At 44.5% G+C, this 11,711-nt stretch overlaps 1 protein-coding gene across 1 annotated transcript; it reads right to left on the minus strand.

Moving 5' to 3' along the window:
- Positions 1-836: 836 nt before the first annotated feature.
- On the minus strand, positions 837-7,263 carry LOC136939147 (stomatin-like). The gene is made up of 7 exons (XM_067232002.1): positions 7,132-7,263; positions 5,940-6,049; positions 5,579-5,651; positions 3,651-3,733; positions 3,174-3,377; positions 2,902-3,036; positions 837-2,428 (listed from the first exon to the last, which is right to left on the minus strand). The coding sequence occupies exons 1-7, from the start codon at positions 7,181-7,183 to the stop codon at positions 2,240-2,242; spliced, it is 846 nt and encodes a 281-aa protein (XP_067088103.1). The 5' UTR covers positions 7,184-7,263; the 3' UTR covers positions 837-2,239.
- Between the last annotated feature and the right edge of the window lie 4,448 nt (positions 7,264-11,711).

Here is an 11,711-nt window from a genome sequence, read left to right on the forward strand (position 1 = left end):
AGTGTAGTTGTTTTACTGTATTGTATCTGGTTTACTGTATGAGCTAGCGTAGCTGATACGGGTAGGCTGTGCACTGTTAATCTCTCCTGCCCGTTTGCTTGAATAGACACAAGAAGTGTGAAGCTTTTTATATGCAAATGCGATCATGTGACCAACGAAAAGGGCTTCGCGCCGGTCTGCCTTGACTTTCAGAAACAGTTTAAATACTTGTTTACACGTTATCTATAATATATAAAACATACCCAACGGTACATGTAATCCGTTAATAACCAGAGAATGAAAAGAAAGATGCCTTGCTCGATGAATTGGTAATGACGGAATACTCACTGCCCGTAACATCTTCCTCTATGATGCAATACAGCCAGTTAAGCCTTAATCTCTTTGACACCTTTCAGCCACAATATGTAGTGTATTATGTCATGAGTGCTGCCATGACAGAATAAAAGATGAATGCTGGGGGTGGAGAAGGCAATTAGTTATGTTTACTTTCCCTCAGCGGTGGGTGGAGGAGGGGTGAGTGGTTGGGTGGAGACACCCATATGATGACTTGTATTGGAGGTGTTTGTTTAGGTGAGGCATCCGTGGGAGCCTCACGCCTCTATAGACAGAATTTACCAGAACCTTCAAAACCGCACGTTCCGATTTTTCTTTCTTAACTTTCGGATCATCTGTCACTTTCAATAAACGCTCCAAATGCTTTACCAAACTGTAATAAAAGTAAACTGTAATAAAACTAAGTGTCATACCAGAAGTACGTGTCTGTGTTGTTGAAAAAAGAAGTTGCAAAGTTGAACAGTGTAGACACGTATGTTTTTACCTACATGAGTACAAGCTAAAATAAGTACATACTGAAGTAATAAGTACAAATGAAGTGAACATGTGACATTTGGGTCATTAGTAGAAGAACATTTTAATACACCAGAATACTTCAGTTCAATATATATTTTATATGGATACTATGTTTACGTAACAGGTTAGATTACATAAAAAAATGCTACATAAAACTATGAACATTCACATGGCGATGAATATACCTCAGTGCTTAGCGCGTTTGACTGCAGATCACAAATTCTCTGGTTAAAATCCTAAATCTAAATCTAAATCGCTTAGACAAAAAGCGTATCCTAAATCAATACATAAACACATCACAATGTTTCTATACACAGTCGGTTGGGCGATGCAACACATTCAACACTAATTGACAGTTAATAAATCTCCAGAACGTTAAGAACGTACATCTGGGTGTTCTTGAGGAGCCTTATAAGATCGCGAGAACAGAGTACAGTACTTGGCCTTGAAAGATGTCGTCAAACGCGTTCATGACACCGGAAAAAAACAGATAAACAGTAACAGCAAACATAAGCTATTTCATTAGCACAGTGCTTTTCCGATTGAGACCTCTTTGGATCTACCGCTAAAACCTGTGTAATTGGCTAAAAACCTTTTAGCCAATTACAGGTTTAATACACGTCTCCTAGACAGCAGCCTAGTCTTTCCTCAGGCTAGAACAAACGAGTGTACGTTTAAGCACATGACCAGGGTTAGGGTTCCAGTAAGTAACAAGCTGGTGACCAGTCCGATTAGCATTCGGCAAGAAAAAGTATAGAAGAATATATACCGTTATTTAAAACGGTAGTCAAAATGCACTTTGATTTCCCTTTGGATATGCATAGAAACTACAAGATTGTTTGGTGACGTTATGGCAATGGGTTAAGGCGTTCTCGCTGTGTAAGTGACTGGTGATGATGAACGTACGGCCTTCCATAGGCAGGCAGAAAACCTGGGTTCTAGCTCAGTATAGAGTATAGGCTCACTCGTATAACACTTACAACACAACAATATTTACATGCTCCGGGAATACTCAGCAGGGGTCTTGGAGTCTCACGTGAGCTCTGAGAGGAGCGAGAGCGCTCCAGCTTTACTCAGAACACTCTATGGCACATCAGGAGAGGAGGGGAGAGAGGAGGTGTGTGGGATGGGTGTGTGTGTGGGATGGGTGTGTGTGTGTGTAGGATGGGTGTGTGTGTGGGATGGGTGTGTGTGTAGGATGGGTGTGTGTGTGGGATGGGTGTGTGTTTCTGCGAGGTGTGTGAAAGAGAGCATGCGTGGGTGTGTGTGAGTATGAGTGTGTGTGAGTGTGTGTGTGTGTGGGTGAGGCTGAGTGTGTGTGAGTGCGTGTGTGACAGCATGTGTGCGTGTGTATGTGAGTATGAGTGTGTGTGTGAGCGAGCGCGTGTCCTCAGCGCTTCATGAAGGCCTGCATCATGTCCATGGGCAGGGGGAAGATGATGGTGGAGTTCTTCTCGGCGGCGATGGTGTTGAGGGTCTGCAGGTAGCGCAGCTGCAGCGCGGACGGAGACTCTGCGATCACCAGAGACGCCTCCTTCAGAGCCCGTGACGCATTCATCTCCCCCTCCGCTGCTATCACCTGGGAGACGAGGGGAGAGGGAGGGAGGAGGGGAGAGAAAGGATGAAGAGGAAGAAGCACAAGAGAGAGAGAGAGCGAGGGAATCATCATTCTATTTTTACAAAAATCGAGGAGAGAGAAGACATGAGGAATCTGAAGTGTTTCAACAGAACAGCGAGCATCCGTCAGGCGAACGGCTCTCTGGGGATTGGCGTCATCAACAGGCTATCAAAGAGACGATGTTAATCATCCTAAGAACCTGAGGAGTGGCGGTCGAGCCGCTGGTTGCTAGGATACGAGGATGGGAAGTGCGTCACTCAGGGTAATTGCGGGATGGTTTTATATAACGGGCCTTTCAGAGAACCAACCTTTAAGTGCAACACGACTGCACTAAGGAGGATGTTCATGCGTGTGTATGTGCGCACGCATGTGTGTGTGTGTGCGTGCGTACCTTGGCCCTGGCCTCAGCAGTGTGTGTGTGTGTGCGTGCGTACCTTGGCCCTGGCCTCGCGGCTGGCCTCAGCCTCAGCAGCCATGGCTCTCTGCAGCTGCTGCGGCAGCTTGACGTCTTTGATCTCAACCCGCTCCACCTTGATGCCCCAGTCGTCCGTGGCGTCGTCCAGGGTGGACTGAGGAACACACACACACACACAAACACACTCAGTACACTCCTGTATATCTAAAGCATAACGAACCCTTCACCCCCGAGCGTGTGTGTGCAGTTACGGTCGACGTGACGCCCAGCGGTTGCGGTAGCGTTAGCTACCTGCATGCTGTGAGCGATCTCCTCGCGGTCGGACAGGATCTCAGCCAGGTTCTTGGTGCCCAGCACGTTGCGGAGGGTGGTCTGGGCGAGGAGGCGGGTGGCGGCGTCGGCGTTGGTGATGTTGGCCACGGCCAGGGTGGCGTTCTGGACGCGGTAGTACACTACCCCGTCAACGCTCACCGTCACAGAGTCCTTGGTCAACACCTGAGGATGGACCGGTCAGTTTAGGAGGACCGCGCCGACAGACTCGGGTGATGGTTTTCAGTTGTGAGTGTGAGAGGTTTGATTTTCAGGTGTGAGGTTCGATTTGGAGGAGGTGTGTGTGGGAGGTTAGATTTACAGATGTCAGTGTGAGAGTTTACATATTGAGTGTGTGGAGGCTGGGAAGGGGCTGTGTGAGGGGGCTGTGAGAGGGGGCTGTGAGAGGGGGCTGTGAGAGGGGGCTGTGAGAGGGAGCTGTGAGGGGGCTGTGCTCACCTCTTGCGGGGGGATGTCAAAGGTGATGGTCCTCATGTCCACGTTGATGTAACTGTCCGTGCAGGGAAGGACAAAGAACAGGCCTGTAGACACACAACACGTAACTCCCACAGCTGCGACGGTTCACTACGCGACACGCTGCACAGACATCTGTGGTTGGTGCATATCAAGCAGGATGTCTCAAGACAACCACACAACATGAACTGACTTGCTGACAACCGTTTCTGCACAAAGTATTTCATTCACAACTCTTCTATGTAATTTTAAAGGTATTTTAATGCTAAAATCCATAGCTTAGAAGATAAAATTACCTCAATATTTACATGAGAATATAAAGATTTTAATCCAAAGCGAGGTACAAACAGTGCACATTGACAGTACAGTAGAAAACCCAGGATCAGAGGTGTGTAGTTCTACAGTATTTCGGTGGTCAGTAATTTATCAGTAGGAAGGAGAAACAATAACCGACCATTCCATGACCATACAGGTCATATCTGCTTTCCTGATGATGGTTCTTGTCCAGCCCTCAGCCAATACCAGCAGGCCCTCAGGAAACACAGAACCCACCACAGAACTGCCGTCTGCAGAGTAGCATCTACTAACTATCCCTAGAAGTACAGTACTGGGCAACAGCCTTAGGCACAAACAAAATAAAAAGTAAAGCAAAAATGCTTTAAGACAATGACATAAAAAGACTGAACAAACATTTTCTGAAACACTGGACTTTTTATACTGCAGCACTGCACATTCTATTCATAAAAAATGAAATCAAAAACAGAACAGGGGGTCGAGGCTTAGAGAGGCAGAGAGGGCTATTATTACCCTGCACGTGTCCACATATCCCAGCTGTCCTGGAATCCAGGCGTATCATGTTGAGGTAGGGCTGCTCCTACAGGACACCCCTGCTCTTATAGGACACCCCTGCTCCTACAGGACACCCCTGCTCCTACAGCTTGCTGCCGTCAGAGTGACTGTCACAGGCTGCACTGCAATGCCACCACTCAACGGAGTGATCCACATTTACATTTAGTCATTTAGCAGACGCTCTTATCCAGAGCGACTTACAGTAAGTACAGGGACATTCCCCCCGAGGCAAGTAGGGTGAAGTGCCTTTCCCAAGGACACAACGTCAGTTTTCATGACCGGGAATCGAACTGGCAACCTTCAGATTACTAGCCCGATTCCCTAACCGCTCAGCCAACTGACTCCCTAGATCCAAGTGATCTAGAGGCTAGACTTGAGGCTTAGGATAGAGGCTGAGGCTACAGACTTTGATTATTTATATTTATAATATGATTATTAATATTTTTACTATGAGTTTGAATAGGATCAACACACACTGGAGATACAGAACATCACTGTTGGGCTGGGAATGAGTCCAACTAAACGGTTATTAAGTGAGTGTTCTACCACACTTAAGGAAACTTGACTAGAAACTAGAAAGTGGTTTGTCTGCAGACGTGACAGTGGTTTGTCTGTGGGGACGTAGAAGGTGCGGGAACTATAGGTTGAGCTGAATAAACCCTCCACATTGGCATGCAAGGTACTGCTGGCAGCATGCACCCACTCAGTCTCATACAGAAACGTTTACAGCTGGTTTCAATTTGTTATCTTCCTGTTTACTGTGGTCACCACATTCCAATAAGCTGTACTCTACAAGAACAAGATTTTTTTCACCTTTAGTTTTTACTTTTTTAGATATATATACAGGGCTATTTTTTTTTACTTGAATATTGTCTTAAATGCTTTCTATTTTGTGATATGTAGCGGCAGTAAAAAAAGTGCAGTGTTGAGAACATTTCAGCAGTCTTTTCATCAAGACTTATGGACAACTAATTTAGGGGGCAGCACAGACAGTGTGGATTGTAACCTGCAACCTCCCGGTTTGCAGTCAAGTGCTCTAACCACTGAGCAACTCCTGCACTTACCTGGTCCTTTAGCTCCACCGCGCAGGATCCTTCCCAGGCGAAAGATGATGGCTCGCTCGTACTCCTTCACAATCTGTGTTAAAAACAAACAAACACTGACCTAGTAAATATTCGATTTTTCGATTTCCTTGATAGCACTGTTTGACGTTTTTGTACCAGGCCATTCTCTAATTCTGAGCTATTGTCCCACCTTGTGCTCTTAAAGAGTAGATATTGTGTGCACAACGCACTGACAAAGACGGTCTCTCGTGTCATAAGATACGGTGAGTGGCCGTTTCCATGAGCATAGTGTCGTATTGGGTTTGTTATCCATACACGCTCACTGTCACCAGACACGGGTTTGACCAGTCCATAGTATTACCTTGATGCACATCCATATGGACAGGGGCAAAGTGACGAGGGTCAGTAAGAGGGAAAACCCGATCAGCACCCATCCACAAAGCCCCACGTCACTATCAGGGTTCTCCAAGGCTGAAAGAAAATCAAACGTATCATCACAAAATGACAATGGCTTAAACGCGATCGCTGGCGACCGTCCAAGCGCTACCCGCACACTCAAGCAATTCTGGTAACTGGGCTTGGCGGTAGTCCGTTCTGCATGGATGGTCTACTGTAAACGTGCCTAGTTGTTATGTGCAGTCAAATTACATTAGACATTAGATTTTCTATACTCGATTTGTTACAGTTTTGTGATTCCTTAACTCACATCCATCAAGCGAAATGCAAACGCAAATGGGTGATAAGTTTATGAGATAAGTTACACTACACACTATCCCTTCGCACGCACCCCACCCGAAAAGGATCAATGGCTATTTATTGTGATATTAGGTTATGCGGAATGCAATTTGCGTTGTCGCTTTGGCCAATACCAGACACAAGAGGATTCGATCAACATTGATCGAGCACATTGATTCTCAGCCATGCAGTTAACCCTAGAAGCCTACCTTCAGAATCTGCGTACCTTGAGCCTACAGAGAAACGTCGTGTTAAAGCTTCACTTCATTCACAACACACCGTAATAACGAAAAACTGAATATTTTGTCTAATTTAGAAACTTGAGAGTTTTTGACCATTGGCTATAGGGTCCTTGCATTTCTCTAATTGTGTCGATTCCAGCTACTAATCAGAGCAGACTCATTTTATATTTGAGCGTGGGAGTTGATTGTTTTCAATTCTAAAATATGGCAATCATATGACTACCTGTTGACGGTAGTGTTGCTGCAGGACAAGTTGCCCACTAACTATAGACAACTAGTGATCGTACTCAGTAATAAATTGATGAGTCTCATTCAGTGCATATTCAACTAAAAAAGTAGCACACTGATGAATTTGCTAAAAATGCATTTTTTTGCCATGCAACCCAGAGGGACTGGCTGATGACATGCAACATCATCGATTGCTGCTAGCAAAAAAGAGCTAGCTGAATTGTATGGGAATAGCGGATCGCATAGTGAATCCAGCCAGCTAGCAAGCAATGGAATAGAATATTGCAAGCAAACGTCGCTAGCCCTACTTATGAGTTGCAAGGCGTACGGATAAAGGAAGATATATACCTGCTTGACGTTCCCGTCTTTTCGCCGCTTTCACTTCTTTGCCGTCTTCCATGGTTTCAAAAAGCTACTGTACAATCTAACCCAGAGCAGCGTCGCTATTACAGCCCGTCTCCGCCCTCAGTCTGAAAAAACTGTTCTTAGCGTAGCCCACTGCTAGTTTCTATGCTAAATGGGTCACGAGGATCAACGTCAAAGGGGGATGGTCACCCCACGCCATAATGCCAACATACACTATCGTTGAAAATATAGGCTAAATATATATATTATTTAGTTAAAATAAATTATTGAATTCGATATTGAGCCGTTCGTTCGTGATAAGATAACCATATTTATCTTACAAGATGAAAATTTATGATACGACTATATCCCCTTATCGTAAGTCACGTGTCGTGATTTAATTTTGTATTTTATTTTGGTTACTTGTAGCAAGATTGGTTTTACCCTTCTTTCTATGCTGCACTGCCATTTAATTTGATTGATCATCGTCAAACATGCTTTGTCACCCCCTACTGGAAAGAAATTGTACACATCTTGACCGTCCATATTTGCTTACATTACATGGCCTCCCTGATAAACCAGCCTGGAATTTTCTATCGACGAAAAATGTTCAGATTGTGGCACAACACACTACATTTGCACATACACAGCAGAATGCCTGAACTGCATTTTTGCATGCAATTTAATATTTTTAACCATGTGTGATGTGTTCAGGCAATTTGTTAAGATCAACCATAGCCATATTCCTGAATATGGTATCAGTCTTTACTATAGCTTGTTCGGCATAAATGTCAATAGAGATCGATGTTTTCCCCGATCCATCTACAAATCGTCACTCATTAAACTTGAGATAGCCTGTCACTCCAGGCGTGAAACACCGGTCCCACACATCTCTCTGGGGCTGGGGGATCATCTCTCTGGGGCTGGGGGATGGATGTGGCTGGGGCTGGGGTTGGGGGATGGATGGTCCTGGTTTCCCCTGGCTGCTGTGGACCCTGACTCAAAAAAGGCCTTCAATTCCTGGAGGTGCGATTATCCTGGGAAAGCACAGGGATGGAGGGATAGAGGGAGGAATGGAGGGATGGAGGGAGGGAGGGATGGAGGCCGTGTTGGTGTGGTGGGGAACTCCACGCCGGCTATAATCCTCTTTTAATTAGGCTAAGGAGAGGAGATGTGGGGGGGCTGCTGGATCAGTCACAGCGCATTGACAAAGCACCAAGCTGAGACTGGAGCATTGGTCTGGCCGGCTGAGGCCAGTTAAACTCAAGAACAGCCGCTCAAGCGTGAAAAACATGCTTTTTCCTCCACTGGCGTCTACCTGGGATTTGACCTGTTCTTCTTCATGCTAAAGGTTCCGGGGTCTCTGGGGGGCGTGGCTTGATGCGCTGCAGAATGTTCTGGACCTCTCATTTCTAATTCCTGTCTTGTTTCTTCCCATCTTGGGCTGTGTCTGCAGTCCCTATTTCTCCTTGTTATCCAACCCCAATGGTATTCCCATGCCAACACCACCACCCCCCTCACACACACACACACACACACACACACACACACACACCACCACCACCACAACCGATGGCCAGGTCTCCAATCTCCTTTTTAGTCTCCTTTACTCCCTTATTATCTGCTTCTATGTTCTCCATTTCTCTCTCTCTCTCTCTCTCTCTCTCTCTCTCTCTCTCTCTCTCTCTCTCTGTGTCTCTCTCTCTGTCTCTCTCTCTCTCTGTCTCTCTCTGTCTCTCTCTGTCTCCCTCTCTCTCTCTCTTTCTGTCTCTCTCCCTCTCTCCCTCACTCTTTCTCTCCCTCACTTTCTTTCTCTCTGTCTTCTGTAACTCTCAGGATTTATCTCCATCTATTGATTTATCTTTCTCTCTCCCCCCCTCTTTCTCTCTCTCTCTCATTCACTCTCCATGGTTCCTCCTTTTTGTTTCACTGTTAGACAGGGGAGTAGACAAGCTTTTCTTGATAACAACTGAGATCAGGACAAAAGTAACTAACTATGTGTCTGGGTCAACACAAAGTCCTTGAGTATTCTCACAGATTGTCTGTAACCACTGGAAACGACACTGCAGATTCAGTTTAACATATACATGTCTTTACTTGATGCAGCAGTGTAACAAACGCTATTACTGTTTGTGAGAATCAACACTCAAAACTTCTACAAAGAACCCGTGTAGAACATGTTTACAAAAGAGATCGCTGCTGTTAGTACGCCGGTATCTCCAGAAGAAAAATCTAACGTTTGACGTTCAAAAAATAGTGTTAGGACTTTTCAAACTTGCCATCATTCTCAGATTTACCAAGGTCAGCGGCAGTGAGGGTGGTACCAATCAGTGAACACTAGAGGGCGGTACCAATCAGTGAACACTGGCAGAACCAATCAGTAAACACTAGAGTGCAGTACCAATCAGTGAACACTAGAGGGCGGTACCAATCAGTGAACACTGGCAGAACCAATCAGTAAACACTAGAGTGCAGTACCAATCAGTGAACACTAGAGGGCAGCACAGTACTTGTTCTGACCCAGATAGTGAAATCAGCAGGCTACCGTACATCCTTGTGTTCTCTGAGCGCTGCTGTTGATAGCAAGGCCAAGTGGAGATTATCTGATAAAAAATGACAGGAAATCTGAGAAGGCTACACAGAAGGAAATAAATAATATCTGACTGACATCTAACAGTGAAGTAAAGTAGAAAATATTTAGCCTAAGTTTTTTTTTTTGCTGTCATTAAGGCAATTATAGTATTCTATACCACCTCAATCATATTTTATACCGCCTCAGTGTGCTGTGTGAAATTGTATTGAAAATACCAATGTTAGGACTGAGTCAGAAAAAAATGCCAATTGTGTTTCTAGGATAGAAATAAGGGATTTATTCCACTGTAGCTGTATGCTGTAACGTGTTTTCATTAATATACAATCAGTCAATTTTATTCGTGTCCCGCCATCATACATACAGTTGGGGAGATAAATCGTTTGTTTGGAACAGCCCACACTCGTATTAACGGCGTCTCACGGAGTCAGAGGTCACCGCCGATTACCCTGGCCTACAGTCAAACTTTACGTCTTGATAACGAAACAACGCAGTCATGATGATAATGTATGGCAATGTAACCATTTGGATTTCCATCATTTCTGTTTGTACTCAGATAGTGTGCTTGCAAGAGGCGCCGGCGTTTGGCATTCTGCTCTAGTTCTCCCACTGAAATGAGTTCTCCCTGTAAACTTACAGACGGATGCAGCGCCCACACATTGGTTCCCTCCAGAGCTGCCGTACATAAAACATAAAAGGCGAGTCTATATGAAAAATGCACAGAGCGCTAGAATATAATGCGCGTGATACCCTGCTGCTGTTGAGCGAGACCGAAATAAAGAGGAAGGCCTTCCGTGGATAGATTCCCTTTCTCCAAGAATTCGTTTGACTGCATGCTTGGATGACTGCCTCCGCAAACATTTACTCACCGTACCATATCCTCGCATCACGTTACAAAGATTGATTGCTCGCTTGCCTCTCCCAGTTCTATTGGCCACGATGAAATCAAATGGGGTTCTTGAAACGAGAATACAACGGAGTTGCTAGTTATGCACAAAAACAAGTGGCTGCTGTTCTGTCAGACATCAAGACAAGTTTATGCGTGTCATGTCAAGTAGGCCTACATGGGATTGTTCTTGTAAATGTTCAGTGCAAGACAGCAGATACAAATGGCAATAAAACAAATGGTAAATAGAGTGGGACAATGTATTTCCAATTCTTTTGACAAAATGTAGGTTTGAATATATATTTTTGGAACGATTGAAACGCAATTCTGAGGTAAACTGAACTGAATAAAGTACATCGTTTTTCTTAAAAATATTCTAGCACAGACTACTACTAATTGTACTTTCACTTTTACTCTACCTCTGTGAAAAGCAGTGGGCATGTTATTAGAGCAACGACACTGTATTATTGAAGAATAACATGACTCGTGGTTTTTTATTAATATCAAATGTACAATTATTAACTGAACTACAACTGCCAACTAATATGGCTCGAAAATAATATATAACCCAGGTAGGCAAAAAATAAAATAAAAAGATTACATAAAAATATATTTATTTATTTTTTGTTACAACAGCAACAAAGGTTTTTTAATGTATACGAAAGGACAACAAATATAAAACTCAGGTGTTGATAGTAAAAACCGTTAAGTGATTCCTCGGTATGTCTAATTACAACCCATCAGAATCCGCTCCTTCTCCGGTGGAGATATTCACCAAGACCAACACCGGTTATTTTAGGTTTTAGGTAGGCCTGATTGGTGCAGCGCACCGGTCCATTTTCCCCAGCAGGCAATGTCGTGGAGACAGAGTGGGAAAAGAAAACTCATAACAAAACAATAGAAAATGCCCCCAGCCACGGGACGCACCACTGAGAGCCAGATCGAAACAGACATTACTCTCAGTTCAAGGTGACCCACAGCTTTTACCCCAGTCTTTTCCGACCAACTACACCAGCCAAAGCGAATCAATCTACAGCATCTAATATTATGTTGCAGAGAGACACGCTACCCTCTACGTTTTAATCAATACCGGAGTGAAACTAGGTA

The sequence above is a fragment of the Osmerus mordax genome, unplaced genomic scaffold (genome assembly GCF_038355195.1).
Source record: "Osmerus mordax isolate fOsmMor3 unplaced genomic scaffold, fOsmMor3.pri Scaffold_137, whole genome shotgun sequence".
Classification (NCBI taxonomy): Eukaryota; Metazoa; Chordata; class Actinopteri; order Osmeriformes; family Osmeridae; genus Osmerus; species Osmerus mordax.